Genomic DNA, 21,663 nt, shown 5'->3' with positions numbered 1-21,663 from the left:
GAGTAGATGCATGAGGCTGAAATTCTATTCCCTATAAAATAAGTCCCTTGGCTTTTGAAGTCTCGGCGTAACATAAACTGTCAAATGTTAACAGCCATGTTTATAAAACCATGAGATTCACTATCTTTTTTTTCCCTAGGAGGAAAAATGGATCCCAGGTGCTTTTTCTAGCTGAACTGCTCAGGTACTTCTGGGCTGAGCACCTTACCTTTGGACAGGGGCCAGGTACACACTTGAATCTCAACAGTGGTGTTGCAAGATGTGTTCTATGAGCTCTTTGCAACCCCTCTTTAAAAGAGCTTCCCTGCCCTGATAAATAGACCAGTTGGTAGTTCAGATAATACTTGTTTGCTTTTTCCCAGCCTTTGGTTCTTTGTCTAGGAAACGGCACCCATTTGCTGCTGAGGAACTGGAAGATCCCTGGACTCTTTTTTTTTTTTTTTTTTTAGCACAAAGCGTTTTTCTCTTCCAAAGAGATGTGATCCCAATCAAAGAGGCCAGTGAGAAGATGACCACTATCAGAGAACCTTCCTGGAACTCAGCTTCCAAGTGTAAAATGGGGATGGTGGTGGTGGTTTAGTCGTTAAGTCATGTCCAACTCTTGCGACCCCATGTACTGTAGCCTACTACGCTCCTCTGTTCATGGGATTTCCCAGGCAAGGATGCTGGAGTGGGTTGCCATTTCCTTTTCCTGGAGATTTTTCCCAACCTAGGGATTGAACCTGAGTCTCCTACGTTGCAGGTGGATTCTTTACCACTGAGCCACCTGGAAAGCCCAATATCAGACCTATTTCACTTTCGGTAAATAGGTAAAGTAGTAAAGAATCCACCTGCAATGTAGGAGACTCGGGTTCTCAGGCCAATTTCACAGGCTTCCTTGGTGGCTCAGATGGTAAAGAATCTACCTGCAATGCAGGAAATCTGGGTTCGATCGCTGGTTTGGGAAGATTCCCTGGAGAAGGGAGTGGTTACCCACTCTAGTTATTCTTGCCTGGAGAATCTCATAGACAGAAGAACCTGGTGGGCTACAGTCCATGGGGTTGGAAAGAGTTGTACACGACTGAGCGACTTACACACACAGGCCTATTTCGCACAGTCATTTTTGAGGTATTCACTTTTCTAAAACCTTAGCCATTACTTAAGACCAAGTTAGGTATCTCCTCTTCTAACGTAGTTTTTTTCATGTGGATCACTTCTTAGAGCTTTATAGTTCCTAGAATTGGTCATTAATGAATTTCTTTTTCATTCTCTTTTGTTTCCTTTATGTAATTTAGTGTAACCATCTTAGGCAGACTGTGAGCTCCATAATGGCAAGTTCTGAAATCATTCCTGAACATCCCAGGTTTTCAAATTCTATGTAGTCAACATAATAACAAAAATAATGAAGATAATAGCAATAATTGCAATTTAATGACAGACTATGATTTCCCAGGCACCCTGCTGAACTCTTTACAAACACTATCTCATTTAACAACTGTCAGGAAGCATTTAACAGGAGGCTTCCTGTGTGCTGTTTTGGATCTGTCAGGAATTCTCTGTTCCTTATTAATTCCTGAATATTCAGGAATTAAGAGGAGAGGCAAGCCTCTCCCAGGACTGAGGAATCCAGGCATTTCCTTCGTTAGTTTTTCTATATGGTGATAAGTACCCTCTTCCTTTTTATGAACCATATGGTAAAAGTGGTTATTTACAACTCTCTCTTTCATATGGATGATCTCATGTTTTCTTGATAACGTGTAAGTTTTGATTTTATCTCTGCTGAAAATAGCTATCTTGTAAGACAGTATAAATACCTACACAGTGTTGAATAAAACACCTTTGCTCCATCAGACCTCTGGTCCCCGTGTCTTTCTCTCTCTCTCTCTCCCTCGCTCTTTTTTTCAGGCTGATCCCCTGGAGTACAGAGGCTCTCTGAGTTCACTTTCCTGCCCAGGCTTCTAAGACCCTCTCGAAAAGCCGCTCGGCATCTTCACCCCATCAAGAGGGCACCTGAGGACTTTGTGAACAGAGCAAGCCCCGTGCGGGGGCTTTATTGGCTTTCTGTGTAAACCAAGGAATATTAGCCTCTTTCGCTCTTTTACTTTCTTATCGTCAACTCCAGACCACCACGTTCTGGTCCATTAAAGGACCTCAACAAACAACCTGTGAGGTAGATATTACTAGGTTCAATTTACAGATGAGGAAACCAAGCTTCAAGGATTAAGTAGCTTGCTGGAGTCCAGTTGTAAATCAGCAGCTGCAATTTTCACCCTAGCATGTGTGATTCCAAAGCCCTTTGCAATATTGGTCAAGTGCTCCCCTCCCCTACCAAGTCTGCTACCTCTATCGTATAGTCATACCATGAAAGGGACACCACGAAGAGATACATGGCGGGCCAGACTTTATTTGGACAAACTACACATATTATTTCCTTTTTTCCTTCCTGAAAGCCCCTTCATGAAGGACTGATCTCATAGAATTTCTAACCCAAGAACACTTATTTCATAAAACAAACACACTTGAGAGATGGTGGGAAAGATAGTCTTGTTTTGTTTTGGAGAGTCTTAATGCAAGCGTCTGCCTGCAATGCAGGAGACTTGGGTTCGATCTCTGGGTCAGGAAGATCCCCTGGAGAAGGAAATAGCAACCCACTCCAGTACTCTTGCCTGGAAAATCCCATGGAGAGAGAAGCCTGGTAGACTACAGTCCATGGGATTGCAAAGAGTCGGACACGACTGAGCGACTTCACTTTCACTTTCAATGCCGGTGCCAGACAATAGATTAAAAGGGGTTCCCTCCAGGGATCTAGGATAACCAATCATTCTTCCCTAAAGGGCATCCCAGTCAGTTTCCTCCACTCCTCTGCCCACATCCTCTCTCTCCCCACATCCTTCTCTCTCCCCACCAATAGCATTCAAGTCTCAGCAGAGGGGCCCAGAGATGGGCATGTGGGGCAGAGGCTGAGCCTCCTTCTGAGCCTTCAACCTCTTCTATCCCGGCCTCTCATGCCTATGTCTTTAGGTTGATGACACTGAAAACAGTGAGTCTCAGTCCTCTGCCAGGCATCTAGAGGAAAGCAGGAAAACACAAATGTCTCTAAGATATTCTTTCCTTATTTCAGGACTCCCCTCCTCTTCACCCACTTTATCAGCATACACACACACACACACACACACACACACACACATGTATTTAAAAAAGCAATCATCTCCTTATAAGTTTCAGCATCCAATTCTGAGCATCATTTATCTTCATCCAAAGTGGCAACCACCCATTATGGATGGACTGAAGAGAGAAACCTGGCCAGTCCCTGGGAAGACGTGGCTTCTCTGCAGTCCCCACTGCTTTTGGCAGTTTCTTTGGGAGCACTGGGAAGACACAGGCATTTCTGTGCTCTTAAACAAGGGCCCTGCCAAGAGAGCTGGAGATTCCCTTACTGCTTTCATGCCCCTGCTAAATACTCCAGGGAAAGAGAAATCTGGGGGCCTCCATAGTTGTCATCACACCTCCTCTTGGCACTCTAAGTTGGCAGTCAGCAAGGGAAGCAAACAGGAGGGAAAAATAGTTTTCCAGTATTTTCTCTCCTTTTTTATTTCTATCTTCACAACAGAATTATTCTTTTTCCCAAGGGGAATCTGAGAAGCGCAATATCCTCTTTGTTTTCATAAGACCTAGGGAAATTCCACTGGCCTCCATGGCTGGTGATCTGGTAAGGATTCAAGAGAGGACAATGGCTTCTTGGGCATTCTGGTCAATAAGGTGTTTAGGGGAGCACTCGAGGGACTGCCAAGGGGGGAATGGAAGGGATGGTGTCTATCATCAGCTTGAACTGTAAAAGAGCTGCAAGATGACAGGTGGTGGCAGGAATTCCAGTGGAACTGTGTGTACAGTGACTCCCCAGGAGAGCTTTCCAACCCCAGGGGCTGGTTGCACACCCTGGCAGAAGGAAAGGCTGCAATATCACCAAGGTGAGACATTTGCCAGAGGTGCATACCAAGGCACTTGTAAAGTTGAGCCTGCTGGTTGAGTTCCAAGGACCTCTTTTTAAGTAAGACTGGGCAGAGGGAGGGGCAGCCAAGGGCAGACCATGGCAACCTCATCACCACTCCAAGGTATGGTCCAAGGAGACAACACACTCAAGAGCACATCTAATGCAAGTTCCTTGACTCATGCTCATTGGTGGGCTAGGAACTTTGGGCTCTTTCTTGCCAGAGGAAGGGTGTTCAGATCAAGGAAGCCAGAAGGACCTAGAGAATCCATCTGCTGTGTGGCTGTTGTGTAGAGAGTCATCCTACCCCTCTGGCTATCCCTCCCAGGCCAGATTTGCTATGATCCCCTCCCTTCTTCCATTCCATTCACAGAGTAATCTGAAAGGCTTCATTGAGGATTCTGGGTGGACGATGGGGAAGAGACAGCAGCCTGGACAGATAGCTATGTCTCTGACCACATCCACAAAGACCTGCTTACATCTTCTGGAAAGAATGAGCAATGTCATTGAGACCCAGAGTCCAAAAACAGCAGAGCAGTGATGAGAATGAAAGAGATGGGGTCAGAAAGAACATGTCTCCCCTCTCTGAGTTCCTCTGTTCCCATCTGGTTCTCCCACACTGGAGGTCACACCGACAGGTCATCTGACCTGGCCTTGCTACTGGCCTTGCTGAGACGGCGCTTGTCACTCTGGTAGCCATGGGGGAGGCTGGGCCCTGGGGAGCCCTCATTGGGTACCTCGGGCTTCTGGGCATAACGGATGTGAATAAAGCCTTCTCTCGGAATCTGCTCCTGACTTCGCACCTGCTCCGTGGCCAGGTTATCTGTGTTCTGCTGAGAGGCCATCTTATTACTGAATGGACTGAAGAATTTCCCCCCAGGGCCATTCTCCAGGCACTGATTGAAGTCAGGGGGTGGTGTGCAGCTCTGGACTATGCCGGCCGAAGGACCAGGAAGCTGGCACTCACCCATGCCTGGCTGGGACTTGACATATCGCTGCCTAATCTTTTTCCAGCCCAGGTGGTAAAGTTCAGCAAGGCTAAGGAAAAGGGACAGTCCGGCCACTGCCAGCATAAAGACAATGAAGACATTCTTTTCCGTGGGCCGGGACACATAGCAGTTGACGGGGTGGGGGCAGGGACTCCTGCGGCAGACATGCAGGGTGTCCAGGAAGACCCCGTACAGGAGGTACTGGCCCACAATGAAGGCCACCTCCATGGTGGTGCGGATCAGGATGCTGCAGACGTAGGTGTTGAGTAGACTGCCCTGGAGGGCAATCCTTCCGTTCACTTCTTCCCAGCAGGACAGCTCTGTCTTCTCGGCCACCGGGTACTCGTAGGAGCCAGCAGCCCGAGCCTCTTTGGCCCTCTCAGCCTCCCGGAGCAGCTTCCGCTTCTCCTGCACGCGCACCATGTGCACTGCATGGCCCAGGTACACTAGCGAGGGTGTGGAGACAAAGATGACCTGCAGCACCCAGTAGCGAATGTGGGAGATGGGGAAGGCCTGGTCATAGCAGACGTTCTCGCAACCAGGCTGCATCGTATCACAGAGGAAATCAGCCTGCTCATCACCCCAGGATGACTCGGCAGCCGTCCCCAGCACCAGCATGCGGAATATGAAGAGGACTGTGAGCCAGACCTTGCCGATCACCGTGGAATGCTTGTGTACTTCCTCCAGGAACTCTCCCAGGAAGCTCCAGTCACCCATCTTGGCTCAGCAGAGGACAGGCGCCAAGACTCCTGCCAATGGGGCAGAGAGAAAAACAGAGGGATGGTTCCGGGAATGTCTGGGAAGTCCGATCATGCCCTGTGATTCCACAGACCCAAACCAGTGCATTCCTTTAGAGAGGCAACTTAGAAATCAGATTCTCCTGAAGGGCTATCCTTCTCCCCCATGCCCAGCAAAAATGAAAGAGAAGACTCAAAGGACTCCTGATAGCGAGATTAGAGTATGATTCCCACACTTTAATGGATCTAGAAATCAACTGAGATGTGTGTTAAAATGTGTGTGCATCCCGTGCTTTTGCCTCCAGAGATTCTATCCAGGAGGTCTGGGTTGGCCCCCGAAGAATCTTGATTTGCAGCAACTAGCCTCAGTTATTCTGATGCAGATATTCAAGGACCTCACCTGTGAAATATTGGAGTAGTGTAGGACAGGAATCTGCAAGTGTGACTCTGGACTTTTGCCTCACTGAGTCTGTTTCCTTGTCTGTAAAATGGGAGTAGCTACACCAGAGGATCTGAGGGTTAAAGGAGATGAGGTATGTGATATGCTGAAAATCATAGCTCACATGTTCCATATGGTTGAATGGCTGTTGGGTAAAAAATATTTTTCTGACTTCAGCAGGTAGAACTAGGTGGTAGAGAAAAAAGAGGGTGAGAGTGGCAAATCTGGCTCCTCAGGAAGCATTTTCTAGCAATTGGAGCCTTGCAGCATGGGTCAGATCTTCTGGGAGGTGGCAAAAGTGGCTCAGATGGTGAAGAACCCACTGGGAATGTGGGAGACCTGGATTTGATCCCGGAGTTGGGAAGGTCCCCTGGAGGAGAGCATGGTATCCCACTCCAGTACTCTTGCCTGGAGAATCCCCATGGACAGAGGAGCCTGGGCGGGTGGGGGGTGGGGGCGGCTATAGTCCATGGGGTCGCAGAGTCGGACCTGACTGGGTAACTAAGCACAGCAGCACAAAGAAGACACTGAGAGGTTTCTCAGGTTCCCCAGCTGGTGAGCAGCTGCTAGTGCTGACCTGCTCCTCACTGCAGAGCAACCATTCCAGCTGTGCCTTTCAGCTTGTCCTTCTGCACACAGAAGGCATCCACCCCCAGACCTGCCCACCTCACATCCAGAATAAATGCCTCAAACCTCCAAGTCTCACCTAGAATCTTCCCTCATCAGCTCCTTGCATATTTCATCAGCCTCATTTCCTGCTGGTCCCCAGCATGCCAGTTCCTGGAAGATTCTTGAATGCCCTCCTCCCAACCACCTCCTACATGTTTCCTCACCCCTAGCTGAATCCTATATACTCTTCAGAACTGAACCCAGTCATTGCTTCTCCAGCCCTCCCTGCTTCCTCAAGCTGAGTATCTTCAGCTCTGCAGTGACCCTGGGGACACTCAGTCCTCTCCTAACATCTTGTGATCCTCTTCCTGTCTATGTTCTTCCAGCAGGAGCTCCTTGAGAACAAGACTTGTCTTTTCCTCTGTACCATCATCACCTAGCCCAGAGTGGGGACTTAGTAAGTCTTAGTTGAATGAATGAAGGAGGGGGTGGCAGGCACTGATGTTTCCTACTCATGGCAAACCATTAGCAGGATAAGAAGGTCAGCTATCACTTTCTCAGCCTTCACTGCAGTTAGTTCTGCTCTGTGAGGTGAGGTGGGGAGGGTCTAACGTGGAGGGAGTGCTCTAGAAAATGTTTTCTATCCCCCAATAAACAGAGAGAGCCTCCCTTGAAGTCCTCTTCACCCCCACGACTGCCTGTGGACAGGTTGTGTGAGTCAAGATGCCTGGAGCTGCCCAGGGAATCTCAGAAATGCAACCAGTGCCCCAAGGCTTCTGAATCAACTCTTGACTCTTCTATGTCCAGAATTTTTACTTGATGAGCAATAAATGTTCTTATGGCTTAAGCCTTTAATCAACCAGTCCTAATGAAAAAAAAAAAGGAGGGAGTTGAAGATAAATATTCCCTTCTTGGAATCTTAAAACCTCAGACTCTGATGGGACTTTAGAGGTTGTCAAGTTCAAACCTTAACCTTCACATCTTTGCTGCCAGCATGCGCCCTATCCTATCCCGGTTCCAGTTCTTATGCATAAGAGGAAGGAAGGACAGGACCATATTTCATGGTCCAGGCTTTGGCTTCTGAGTTGATATCTTGACAGAGACCAGCCTCCTGGCTCTGTCTTCTCCCAGCACTCCACTCCCCAGCCCTGAGAGTACACAGAGTCCCTGGGAATGAAAGGGTCTGTGAATAAGCAGAAAGGACCTTATCTCTGTTCGCCTTCATATCAAAGACCCTTCCAAGTCTTGAAACCTTTTCTCTGGTTTGTGACCAGACATCTGCCCTTTTCCTCACATGATTAAGGGCCCCCTCCCAAAGTGGAAAATTGTGGAGCGTTTGTCCAAAAGGAAAATAGCTGATTAGATAAGAATTTGAATGGTCTCTGATCCCTCTGGGCACGTGCACAGTGTTCAGCACCTTCAGGGTCATCAGCACACGTGCAGAGACCAGGATGTGGTGAATGTCAGAGAGAAGGGAGGGAGAGAAGGGGAAAGAGAAGGATTAAAAAGAGGGAAAAGACAAGGGAGTGATGGAAATGGGGGGAAAGAGTCTCTGTAACTGTTCAGGAAAGTCAGTTTGGGGGTTAGTTAAGTGGAGTTCGAATCCTTGTGAGTATCTGCTGAGCTTGGAGAAGTTACTGGATCTATGTCTCAATTTCCTCCCATGCAAAATGGATATACTGATATTTAGCTCATCAAGTATTATGAGGGGATACATAAAAAGCACTTCACACAGTGCTCAGAATATAAGGACCAAATAAAAGGCAGCCATTTCTAGCAAGGAAAGTGGTGGGGAAAGACAAAGATAAGAGAAAGTGAAAGGTAGAGAGACATGCATTATCAAGCAGAAGAGAGAAAAAGAGAAGAGGGGAGAAAGCCAGAGAGAAAGAGAAAAGTCAATGAAAAAGAAACAAAACGAAACAGATGTATATTCTTCCAGGGCAAGTTTTTCAAACTCTCCTCCATCCCTGAAGACTTTTCCCTTGATCTTCTGGCACTGTCATTCATTCCTTGCAAGTCCCCAAGGAAGTATAAAAATAGTTCAAGGCAAAGAATGTGATGCTTTGGTCTGGTCTGCCAGGAGGCTTGCCTGCTGACTCCCTCACTTGTGGTCCAAGGGGTCCCACCTGGAAGAAGTAAAGCACAGGTACCAGAAAGGAACACAGTCTTGATAGAATATCAGAAAGACAATCTTTGCTGTGGTTGTTTAGTCACTAAGTCGTGTCCGACTCTTTTGCAACCCCATGGACTGCAGCCTGTCAGGCTCCTATGTCCACTGGATTTCCCAGGAAAGAATAAGGAAATGGGTTGCCATTTCCTTCTCCAGGGGATCTTCCTGACCCAGGGATCAAACCCACATCTCCTGCACTGGCAGGTGGGTTCTTTACCCCTGAGCCTCTGGGGAAGCCTCACTGGGAGAGAACAGAAATGAACTAACTGAGGAGGTGTGGACTGAGGCAGACCTGGGAGCCCTGGTGGCAGTATATAGGGTGAAAAACCTCTCATCTGTAACTTCTTGGATGACTCAGACAAGCTCAGAGAAACTTCAAATTGCTGTTATGTACAAGCTGCTCAGCTTATAATAGGAAAGTTCCCTGGCTAAAGTCAATTTCTTGACTCCTGTGGGTGTCTTTGGGCCACCTACAACCTCAGCCAAAAAAACTTGTAGATTAGATACTCATTGAGTTTTCTGGGTGACTAGCACACAAAATACTTTGTAGATTATCATCTGTTTCTTGGCAGGAAGTGTGTTAGGAGGGCAAAGGAAGCTGCCCATGCCATGAATAAACTCTATCAAATACAAATGGTAGTATACGCCACTGCTTTGTCTGTGATCTTCACTAGCTTCCTACTGTTTATAAAGTTCAAACTATTTAACTTGCTCTTGAAATCCTCCACAGTGTGTGTATGCTCAGTCGTGTCCAACTCTTTGCGACCCCATGGCCTGTAACCCACCAGGTTCCTCTGTCCGTGGAATTTCCCAGGCAAGAATTTTGGAGGGGGGTTGCCATTTCCTACTCCAGGGGATCTTCCCGACCGAGGGGTTGAACCTGAGTCTCTTGCATCTCTCGCATCTCTTGCATTGGCAGGCAGATTCTTTACCTACTTTGCTACCTGGGAAGCCCTCCCCATCCTATCTATTTCTGCTGTTCCCCTCACATACTCAATACTTTAGCTACTCAACTCCCCACACACATATTTATGACCCATAATTTCTCATCTCTGTATCTTTTTTCTATATAGCTGGTATTATTTAATTTTTAATTTTTATTGGAGTATAGTTGCTCTACAATGTTGTGTTAGGCTCTGCTACCATACAGAGTAAAGTAAGTCAGAAAAAGAAAAACAAATGCCATATATTAATGCATATATGTGGAATCTAGGAAAATGGTACAGATCAATCTATTTGCAAAGCAGAAATAGAGACACAGATGTAGAGAACAAACATAAAGACATCAGGAGCGGGGAAAGTGTGGGTGGGGTGAATTAGGAGATTGGGACTGACACATACACATTATTGGTACTATCAATAAAATAGATAACTAATGACAATCTATTGTATGGCATAGAGAACTCTACTTAATGCTCTGTGGTGACCTAAATGGGAAAATCACCTCTTTATCTTGGCTTCTCATGTTCTCTTAGCCTATGATGTCCTTCCCTTTCAGTCATTCATTTAATAAATTTATTGAATGTTTACCAGTTATCAGGCATCATTCAGTGAGGACAACACTGAAGATACAGCAAAAAAGGCAAGCACGGAGTCCCCGCCTTTACTGAGCTGAACTGCCTTTATTTTCCTTCATTAAGGAGAGAGAACAAACACATAATTTCAATAAAGCACAAAGTGTGTTAACATTAGGGAAATACAGGGGCCTGGGGGCTCAGTGGTAAAGAATCCTCCTGCCAAAGCAGGAGACTTGGGTTTGATCCCTGGATCAGGAAGATCCCCTGGAGAAGGAAATGGCAACCCACAGCAGTATTTTTGCTTGGGAAATCATGTGGACAGAGGAGCCTGGTGGGCTACATTCCACGGAGTCACAAAGAGTCAGACATGACTTAGAGACTAAACAACAATAATGGAAACAAGACAGGAGGTTGACTCTGGTTCAGGTGGGGCCTGGGCCCTTCCTAGAGCCCTGGATAGTTGGATTCTACAGCCCTTTGCAACTGATATGAGTTCTGAAGCCCCCAAGGCAAAAAGAGATAGTCCCTAGAACCTGGACAAGAACATTCCAATCCAGAACATTCTTTATCCCAAGAACTTCCATGTCCTCTTTCAATGTGCCACATCGTGGGACAAAGCAAACTTTTCGGAGAAGTCATTAGGGAAGGTGTTTGGTAACAGTAACATGGTGCTTGGGTAAGAGGCAAAGGGCCAAAGGAAGGTTTCTGTGCAAAGTGAGCATCATTTTATTCCTTCACTTCATGTATTATATGATTAGGAATAAAAGTCAGTATCTAGTCCGGTGCTCCTCCTTATGTTGGCACTGAGGCCACCCTACACAGCCAATGTTTTTAAAGAAAACCAATTTAGAGCAGCCCAAATTAACCTAAACTCATAGCCAGGACCTCTTTCTCTGCCCCACATTTCTGAGTGGAAATGGAGACATCGTCTCAAATTGAACACAGCCCTCTTTGATATCTCCAGAACTCTGAAGATGCTAAATTACCATCCAGCAGTCAGGGTATACTCCCACACTGGCTTATATGCTGCCTTATACTTGTTCTCCAAAAACTTCTTGTCTATCAGCTAACCTGCACTATGTGTCTACTATTATTCTCGGTACTGAAATAATGCCTCAGAGGTATCTGGCCTGGCAAAGACTAGGCAGTCAATATCAATAAACAGATCAGGGGACTTCCCTGGTGGCCTGGTGGTTACAACTCCATGCTCCCAACGTAAGGGGCACAGGTTTGCTCCCTGGTTAGAGAACTAAGACTCCACATACTGCACAGCCCAGCTAGCCAAACAAGCAAAAACCCAGATTAGACATGATTCCTGCCCTCAAGGATTTAACAGCTTTCCCTATAAGAAGGGTAGTAGACTTCTCAAAGTAAATACTTAGTATTTTTATTGCGTTAGGTTTTCTTATTAGGTGCATAATAAATGATTTCTTAGTAATTGGTGGAGAAGAAGGCAACGGCATCCCACTCCAGTACTCTTGCCTGGAAAGTCCCATGGATGGAGGAGCCTTGTAGGCTGCAGTCCATGGGGTCGCTGAGGGTCGGACACGACTGAGCGACTTCCCTTTCACTTTTCACTTTCGTGCATTGGAGAAGGAAATGGCAACCCACTCCAGTGTTCTTGCCTGGAGAATCCCAGGGACGGGGGAGCCTGGTGGGCTGCTGTCTATGGGGTCGCACAGAGTCGGACACGACTGAAGCGACTTAGCAGCAGCAGTGATTGGGGGAAGAATGTTTGGCCTACTAATAAAGTTGCATTATCTCTGACACAGCCCCCAAATGGAGTGGGGGAGGTGAGACCCTTTCCTTGGTGGTCATCCTGCTCGCTGCAGTCCTTTAGTCTCGACTGCGACATGAACTAGGCAAGCTGCAGGTGGCAAGGGCCACCCAGCACATAGCAGAAACTGCACCTCCGTCTCTCCTGCTCAGGAAGGTGTGCTGCAGGTGAGTAAGAAGCTACTGTGAGGAGGCCTTGAAAATTCTCTTTCTTTTGTTGATTCTAGTTCTGTCCTCTGGAACCAAACATATCAGTCCTTACAATATGTTATTTTTCATTAATTAGTTAATTTCTTTTTGGTTGTTTTGGGTCTTTGTTGCTGCATATGGGCTCTCTCTAGTTGTGGAGAATGGGGGCTACTGTCTAGCTGGGGTGCGCGGGCTTCTAATTGCGGCGGCTTCTCTTGTTGTGGAGCGTAGGCTCTAGGGTGTGGGCTCAGTGGCTGTGGCGCACGGGCTCAGTAGGTCTGCAGCCTGTGGAATCCTTCCAGACCATGTATCGAACTCAAATCCCCTGCATTGGCAGGCAGATTCTTATTGACAATACCACCAGGGAAGTCTATAGTAGTCTGCTGCTGCTGCTGCTGCTGCTGCTAAGTCGCTTCAGTCATGTCCAACTCTTAGTGACCCCATGGACTGCAGCCTACCAGGCTCCTCCATCCATGGGGTTTTCCAGGCAAGAGTACTGGAGTGGGATGCCATTGCCTTCTCCACTACAGTATACTATCTAACAACAAATTCGTGTCCCCACCTCAGGAGCTGGGGCTTGGGTTTAATTGTAAAACCACCAAGTTTCACACACATAATGAGAATTATTTGCCCTTCTGACTCTGTATCATCTCTCCAGCTCAACTCTGAGTTGAGTTGTCCTTGAAGATAAGGCCCATAATGATTCATCACTGGATCCTCTCCTTGAAATCTCTCTATTGTCTCTTTTCCCTTAGAGCTTAATATTGTGCCCTGAAATTGATAGGCGGATTTGTGTACTTTTTAGAAACAATGGTGGATGAATGACAGCATTCAGGTCACTCAAAACACCTAATGCCAGTAGAGGCAGCTCCCTGGGAAGCCAACCTAGGGTCACCTGCACCGTGACTATGAGGACCGGGATACCAGGGAAAGAAGAGCCACGAGCCTTCCTTCTGCCGATGAGGGAGCCCTCCACTTAACTGAACAGGACTGAGTGTGTCTACAGCAAGAGACTTGGTCACCACGGACTATTCCTTCTCCACCTCCTTCCCACAGATCACTGGGAAACTCATCCAAGTTTGTCAAAATTAGATTTTAAGATCACTCTGCAGAGTCTGCGTCTAATTCTGGACAATGACACATGATCTGGATAGTATCTACCAGACCTCTGGTTCTCAATAAAGATTGTTATTCATAGTAATAATAACAATCCCCTGGGCCCATGTTATAATTTCGCTCACCATGCAGTGGAATGCAGCAAGGGTAGGGTTGACTTGCTTCCCAATGAAGAGAATTCTGTTGTAAAAAGACCCAAAGGGTGTCACTTACAGGATGCCTTAGATGTAGTCTCATGTCAGCGCAGCTCAGTTCAGAAAGTGTCCATGAGCCCCAGTGCAACGCCAGATATCACAGGTGGCTTTATAAAGTGGAGTGTCAACTGTAACCATCATCTCAGAGCTCTTGTGAAGCTTACTTATGATTGTACATTTTTCTAATTTTCCTTCACCCCCAATAGTTTCTCCCTAAAATAGACTTGTAGGGAGAATTACAGGAGAGAGTGGTCTTGATCCTCAGCCACCTCATTAATCTTTATTATCCTCACAGATTCTCAGCTTCATTTGCTAGTTTACCCAGAGTTACACAAAAAGGTGAGACTAAAAAGAGAATCTAACACTTTTTGAGAGCCTTCTATGTGCCAGACTCTCTGCAAGTTTTTTGATATATATTTTCTCATTTGATTCTCACAGCAACCATAGTAAGTAGGGTCTGGCCCTGTTCCCTTCTTACAGTCTTCAGTGGGGGTAGACAAGCAAGATCACTTGAGGGTGACTTGCTGGTAAGCAACGATATTGGCATCAAAGCCAGCTCTTGTCTTTTCTGACAGCAGTGCTCCTGCCTTAAGAACCGTGCTAGAATCTAAATCACCTGAAGTTCCTTTCTTTGAAAATCCTTACTGGTCGAAGAGTGGCCTCTTCTACATAAGATAACTGCTACAGGGATGTTTGTGAAATAACTATGAGACTAGGGAGTCGATTTGTACATGGTTGAGGGTAATTCTTACATTTAGAGCTTTCATTCTTTTCTTGATTTAGGTTTGCAGTAGCTACTTCAGCCTCAGGGAAAGCAATCAGCTAGATGTATGATACACCTATGGTTGTTGAGTTGGGCAGAGGAGGCAATGGCAACCCACTCCAGTACTCTTGCCTGGAAAATCCCATGAATGGAGGAGCCTGGTAGGCTGCAGTCCATGGGGTTGCTAAGAGTAGAACATAACTGAGCGACTTCACTTTCACTTTTCACTTTCATACACTGGAGAAGGTAATGGCAACCCACTCCAGTGTTTTTGCCTGGAGAATCCCAGGGATGGGGGAGCCTGGTGGGCTGCCGTCTATGGGGTCGCACAGAGTCAGACACGACTGAAGCGACTTGGCAGCAGTAGCAGCAGCATTGAGTTGGGCAGTCTGGGCAACTTTCTCAGAATGAGAAGTCCAGGGGGCCTGGGCCCCTGAATCTTAATCTCTAGAGAGGGGAGGAGGAGTTAGAGATGAGAGAGAGGGAGAAGGAGACAGATGGAGGAGGTTAAGTATCACTTTAGTTTTCCTTTTACTCCGGCCAAGGGCAGATAATTAACTCCTCTTTAAATTTAATTATTTGATTCTGGCAAGGACAGAGTGGGCCATTCAGAGATCCTGCTGGCCGACAGTTGTTTCAAAGCCAAGGAGGTAGAAGGGAGCAGGCAAAGTAGAGAAAGAGCATTATGCTAGGATAAGTAATCTTCTTAAAATGTTAGAAGACATATTTACAAGGAATGGATGGGAGGGAATGGCAAATGGAGATACTGAATTACAATGAAATATTGGGAGGTCTTTATTATCCCAGAAGGGGTCGATTGATACTTGTGTGGTTATTAATGAAAAACACATTTATGGAATGCTTTATTATTTCCAACAGCTTGTCATCGACTCATAGTACAGTAGAGCTAAAAGGAATCTAGGAATCTAGGGATCAATCAAAACCAACCCCTTATTTCTCAACCCAAGATGAAGACCAGGGTCCAGGGAAGTTAAGCGGTAGTAATAACAGAAACCACTATCTGAGCGTTTTCCACTTGTGAAGCATTTTACAAGTCCACTTTCTAACTCTTACATTAGCCCTGCTAGGAAACCAGTATTATCCCATTTTAGAGCTGAGAAAACTGAGACTCAGAGTTTAAAGAACTTGTACAGAGTCACACAAGTAGCAAATGCTATGTAGCAGACTTGAACTTGGTCTACCTGACTTCAAAGCCTGCCTCTAAAAGGGAAAGAAAAGCAAAGAGGCCTTAGGACTGACAGGACTGACCGCTGGTGACAAAGCCCTGACTGGAGCTCTAGTGTCTTAACTGCACAAGCAGGGCTTTTTCCCACTTTCCCATAAGAGGCCCAGGGTTTTTCCTTTTAGCCTCTGGTTCATTGGCTGGCCATCCCCTGCATATGCTGTTCCTAGAATTGATGATCACATGGAGCCCTCAGCCCACAGTGGTCAGGATTCCCAGACTCCTCAGCATCTGCCACTGTTTGGCCAGAAATCACATATAGAAAGTTATTTCCTTTTTTAGCCAGTAAACGCTCTTGGCTGCGACACTGTCTACCGCTGGGTTCTCAGCTGGCCAAACAGCAGGCGCTGGAGTTCCACTGATGTCAGGTTGCAACAAGAGCAATGGGAACTGAAATAGTTAGGCGGTAGCACTCATGGTCCCTCGGAAGAGTGGGATTTGAGCCTGCCTCCATCACGGTCTAGTAGTGTGACCTCAGGCAAGTCACATAACCTCCCAATTTCTTCCTCATTTGTAAAGAGGGAATGTTTCCTCATGGGGATTAAACAGTGTGTGAATAAGCGGAAACATCTAGAACCGTAATAGGCACATAGTAGCCACTCAGTGATGTCGTTCCTTGTTTTCTGCCATTTCCAGTAAAACTCCTCTGAAATATGACCCAGCGAGCCAACCTGACTCAGCATTTGACAGGAGCAGGCCGGCTAGAGGGACTCAGCACGGACCGCCCCCGTGTGCTGCCAGGTGGGGGAGGGTGACTGTCAGAGTGAGGAAAACATGGGCAATGGGAAGGATATTAATTTAACTCTACATCAGTTATGTCATTCGGTTTAAAGAAGAGTGGTGGGAGGAGAGGAAGAGGCGTGTAGCGATCCACTCCAGTCACGCTCCATTTATACTCATCATCAGTCCAGCCTGCCTCCCAACTTCCCTTTAACTCAAGATTTTGGGTCTGGAGATGGACTCCAAGAGTCCATATTATGAAATGTGTGCTTCATGTAATTCCTTCTTTCTGAGGAGCTGCAGCACTTAGGAATCTAATCACCAATCCAAAGGCACATCCACAAGGGTAGCTTTGAAGGTGACTCAGTTTTCCATGAAAGAGAAATAGGAGGTTGTGTACTCTGTGATCTGAGGGGAAGAGGCATCCTGACCCTTTACGACACCTGCACTTCCAAGTTCTGAATCATGGAGATGCCAGGTTGGATTCAGCTTCTAGATGTCCTCTGTGGACAGGAGCCTCAGAAGACAGGCTCTTTCTCATTCCAGCTATTTCACTGTGACTCCAGACAAGATCTTCCCTCTCCCTGAGTCTCAGTTCAGTTTAACCTCTAGGTAAAACAAAGAGGTTGAGCTGGACGATTGCTTAGGCTCTTCCAGGTCTATTAGAACATCAGGGGAATTTGTGACTTGCCCAGTTGTGATCATCTGGCAAATTAGTAGCAAAGTCAAGAGGCAAATCCAGATTTTCTAATTCCCAACTTAGAGGTCAGCAAAGGTAGACTCAGAAAAAAAAAAAAAAAAAATCTGTGGTCATAAAAACCAGGCAGTACCTTCAGAATTTCAAGTCATGGTGAGCCTTCACTATGGAAAGACTTTTGCTTAAAACGAGACTCAATTCAAGAGATTTGGACTGAGCACCAGGTGACCTGTATTCTCCTCTATTGTTCTATCATTCATTGAGCAGTTACTGTATGGTAGCCATTTAAAATACATCGTTTTATTTACTCTTCATAAAACTTTACAAGGAAAGTATGTATTCACTTTGACAGATGAAACTGAGAATCAAAGACATTAAATCATTTCCCCAAGGTTTATACAGTTGAAATTCTAACCCGAATGTGATTCCTTTTGCCCTGCCCCTGAATTAAGAGAAAATCTAAAAAAAGACTCTGATGCTGGGAGGGATTGGGGGCACAAGGAGAAGGGGACAACAGAGGATGAGATGGCTGGATGACATCACTGACTCGATGGACATGGGTCTGAGTGAACTCCAGGGGTTGGTGATGGACAGGGAGGCCTGGCTTGCTGCGATTCATGGGATCACAAAGAGACACGACTGAGCGACTGAACTGAACTGAACTGAAGATCTTTCTGTGTTATTTCAGTACCTCTGATTCTGAGGCCTCCTGACTCCTCTTCCATATGAAGGTGAGTGGATTACTAAAGGCTGAATTTTTCTTGCCCATTGTTTGCTAATATGTCAGAAACAATTGATTCACACAATGGCATCAAGCTGTCCCTTGCCAGGAACCAGCAACTTCTGGCTATTGAAAGGGAAGTCAGCTAATTTCCTATGAGTCCTGAAGCTTTCCTGAAAAAGTGGGCATCTCTCCCCTTCAGTCAATTCAGTCCTGGAGCCCAAACGCAGAGAGTTGCTGGACTCCAAGGTGGGTGAGATCTTTCCTGGGACAGATGACAGAGCCTGGGCCTTGGGTCTCCCTAACCCTGAGGACTGTGAGTCTTCTAGTTCTTGTCTGATTGATCCACACCGACAGGCTCCCTGCTCTGTTTTGACCAGCTGGTCCCAGAGGCGGGATCAGCCAGGACTCATGAGGCCAGGCTGCCCTGTGGTAGCCCTGCTGGCTGTGAGAGCCCAGAGGCCTCCACTGCGTGTGCCCCCAACCAGCTGGCGGAGATGAAGAGGAGCAGGTGGACAGGGGTGCCACGGCCAGGAAGCAGGACTGTAGAGACACTTACATGCAAGAAGCAGGGAGGTTTGGGGGGAAATGGAAACTCAGAAAACACAGCCAAGGATGGGAGGCAGAAGAGCCCATGGTGTGAATGAGCTGAGTATGGTGTTCTTCCAATTGCACTGGCCCTGGCTCTCTCTGTCGTTTCCAACAAACCATTTCCCTTTTCTGAGCCTTGTTTTCCTTACTTGCCAAAGGAAACCTGGGAGACCACTTCCAATTCTAAAGGCCTAGGACTTCAGGGCAGTATCTGGAGTGGGGGACAGGAGTAAGGCAGCTAACAGATAAGAACAATAACCGATTTCAACAACCCAGCAAGAACATCTCTGGAATTCCAGGCAGTGGCCAAGCAGGGAACACGGCTGTGTCACTGCCATGGCTCTGTGAACATCATGAGTCTGGGGAGGGGACACCCAAGGGTGCCAGTTTGGAAGCCAGGAAACTCATGTCCTGGTATGGTTTACTGTATGCCAGTGGTCGCTGGGGCTGCTCCTTGGCCGCCAGCAAGGGAGGAAAAGGCTTGGAGAGACAGCGGGGGCCGGGGGGGGGGGGGGGCAGGCTCTGAACAGCAGTGGTGCCCTAGGGACCCTGGCTGGAGGGTGGCATGTTCAGAGCTGTCCCTGGTGAGCAGCAAGTCAGGGGCTGGGCTGGGCTATGACTCCCAGGTCAGTGGGTGGAAGAGATGGAAGCCACTTGGCCTGATGATGTAAAAGTCAGGCTGGGATGCTTTAAATACCAGCTTATGTCCCCAGCCGTGAGCCCACTGCCCCAGGCAGATGGAGGTGGCCTTGGTCTCTTCTCTGTCCAATGTCACTGGGTCCCTCTCAGGTCCCCTACTCCCTGCCTGGTGTCCTTTCTTGTCTCAGGCCAGTCAGACGCTGTGTGCCAGAGCTGTGTTCAGAAAACAGCTCGGTGAGATGCTGAGGAGTCAGAACCAGGAGGTCCTCCATTATGATGAGATATTGAGAGAAGGAATGAAGGAAAAACTGAGCCGAGGTGCAGTAGGGATGTCAAATCCTTTGTCGGGCTTCCCTTCTGTGGTGTTTCTGAGGTGTATTTGAGCTTAGGAATTTCAGCCTTGGACAATGTTACTGCTGAAGGTAATGGAGGGGTCCTGTTACTTCAAACCTTCTATCTTATAGCTGAGGAAAGTGAGGCCCAGAAGGGGAATTGTCTGGTCCAAGATCACAAGCCCCTCAGTGCAACAGAACCCAGGTCTCTTGGCCCCCCTAGCCCCGGTTCCTTCACCACATGCTTGAAAGGGAGATGAAGGAGCCAACAGAAGCCTTCCTGCCCTGTGCCCAGGAGGAAAGGAGACCTCTCATGGATCCTTCTCCCGGGCTTTCTCTCTGGGTCTCACCAGCCTCCGTGCTCCAGCACGAGGGGCCAGATTGCTGCCAATGTACAGCAGGGACATGATACTCCACAAGAAACCAGGCAGGGAATATTTTTAAACCATCCAACATGCCTTAGGGGGGAAAAAAAATCAAAACACCCTCTAGATGCTGTGGAAACATTTCAGAAGATTCCAAGCCTAGAGGAAGCATCGTAAAACAGTGATGGTTTGAGTTTTTAAAGGGCCAATTCCAGTCTTCACAAAAGTTCCTGGAAATGGCCTGGTGTCCTGCTTAGAAGATACCCCTGAAGCATGGAGACTCTGTGAGAGGTAGACAGATGGCAGAGGCCCTCCACTTGCATTTCTGCAGCTCCTTCTAAATCAAGTACGTGATTTATCTACTGCTTCCTAAGCCGTCCTCTTTAATATACCCAAAGCTGACCATCACAGGGGCTGGTGGTGAGAGAGGCAGGAGAGAAACCCACAGGTGCAGAGAAAGAGCTTTGTTGTGATCAGCCTGTAATTCAAGACTTTTTCTCTGGCTCTTTCCCATCAGTTGGTAGTTTTAGCTCTTAAAATCCAGGTTTACTCTTACCTTCTTCTCCTCCTCCTCCTGTCTGGAATCCCCGTAGGCTTCTCGGTTCTCTGGCCGCCTGTCCCCCGCTGCCCACTCTTCCTCGCTCTCCAGCCTGTCAGTCGCTCCTCTCCCACCCTCTTTTAATCGCTGTCTGTCACCCTCCCTCCGCCCACTTCTTCCTACTCTTTCTCTCTCCTCCCACTTCCCCCTCAGGATCTCGCCCTCCCCTCTCCCTTTTGTGCTCCTAGGATCTTTGCTTATTTAAAAAGTTTTCTCCCCTTGACCTGCTTGCAGCCTTTCCACACCACGTTCTCCCCAGAAGGAGACTGAGCCCTCCCCCTCCCCCCTGGCCCTCCCCCTGTCATTGTCGCCACAGCCCTTGAGCTAGCCCTCTCTCCTTCAGGCTGGTGGTGCGGTGGTGCCAGTCTTTGCCTGCCCACCCCCTGCCGAGCTGCTTTCCTGGGGCATCAATGGGAAAGCGGGTACTACCCCAGAAATCCCTCTTCCCCATCCTTTGCCTGTTGTCAGAAAAATGGACTGTGCATTCACAGAGCACGTTTTTCAGGGATGTCTACTACGCCCACATCAGTGAGCTGAACACAGAAAACATGCTCTCACAAATCACAAACACCAGCACCCAGAATAGACACCAGGGGTCACCGGAAAGCTCCAAAGGGCAGGGAGAGGGCATCTCCACTGCCCAGGACTACTCTCTCCTCCTCTAATGCGAAGAGAATACTTTTATGTGTCAGGCACTGGGATAGGAGTGAGATAGATATGGATATAGACATAATATCACAAGCTAGAATCAAGATTGTGGGGAAAAATATCAACAGCCTCAGATAGGCAGATGATACCTCTCTAAAGGCAGAAAGTGAAGAGGAACTAAAGAGCCTCTTGATGAGGATGAAAGAGGAGAGTGAAAAAAACTGGCTTAAAACTCAACATTCAAAAATCTAAGATCATGGCATACAGTCCCATCACTTCATAGCAGATAGATGGCGAAACAATGGAAACAATAACAAACTTTATTTTCTTGGGCTCCAAAATCACTGCAGATGGTGACTGCAGCCATGAAATTAAAAGATGCTTGCTTCTTGGAAGGAAAGATATAACAAACCCAGACAGTGTATTAAAAGGCAGAGACATCATTTTTCAGACAAAGGTCCATCTAATCAAAGCTATGGTTTCTCCAGTAGTCATGTATGGAGGTGAGAGTTGGACTATAAAGAAAGCTGAGTGCCAAAGAATCGATGCTTTTGAACTGGTGGTGTTGGAGAAGACTCTTGAAAGTCCTTTGGGTTGCAAGGAGATCAAACCAGTCAATCCTAAAGGAAATCAACTATGAATA

The 21,663-nt window shown here is 47.2% G+C and overlaps 1 protein-coding gene across 3 annotated transcripts; it reads right to left on the bottom strand.

Annotated features, from left to right (window-relative positions):
• Positions 1-810: 810 nt before the first annotated feature.
• GJA5 (gap junction protein alpha 5) lies at positions 811-20,409 on the bottom strand. Of its 3 annotated transcripts, XM_068992697.1 has the most exons (3): positions 6,839-7,328; positions 6,094-6,205; positions 811-5,705 (listed from the first exon to the last, which is right to left on the bottom strand). In XM_068992697.1, the coding sequence occupies exon 3, from the start codon at positions 5,671-5,673 to the stop codon at positions 4,594-4,596; it is 1,080 nt and encodes a 359-aa protein (XP_068848798.1). In that variant the 5' UTR covers positions 5,674-5,705; positions 6,094-6,205; positions 6,839-7,328; the 3' UTR covers positions 811-4,593. The 3 variants fall into 3 exon arrangements, with proteins under 3 accessions (XP_068848798.1, XP_068848806.1, XP_068848814.1); XM_068992705.1 differs by lacking the exons at positions 6,094-6,205; positions 6,839-7,328 and adding an exon at positions 20,331-20,409; XM_068992713.1 differs by lacking the exon at positions 6,094-6,205 and having other exon boundaries at positions 6,839-7,329.
• Positions 20,410-21,663: the final 1,254 nt, after the last annotated feature.

This window comes from Capricornis sumatraensis, chromosome 2, assembly GCF_032405125.1.
Source record: "Capricornis sumatraensis isolate serow.1 chromosome 2, serow.2, whole genome shotgun sequence".
NCBI classification, from domain to species: domain Eukaryota; kingdom Metazoa; phylum Chordata; class Mammalia; order Artiodactyla; family Bovidae; genus Capricornis; species Capricornis sumatraensis.
The sequence above is the reverse complement of the archived record's forward strand: the minus strand, read 5'-3'. Positions and strand labels throughout refer to the sequence as shown.

Coding starts and splice junctions, on each gene's coding strand:
- GJA5 (XM_068992705.1), bottom strand. CDS start 5,673: ATGGGTGACTGGAGCTTCCTGGGAGAGTTCCTGGAGGAAGTACACAAG.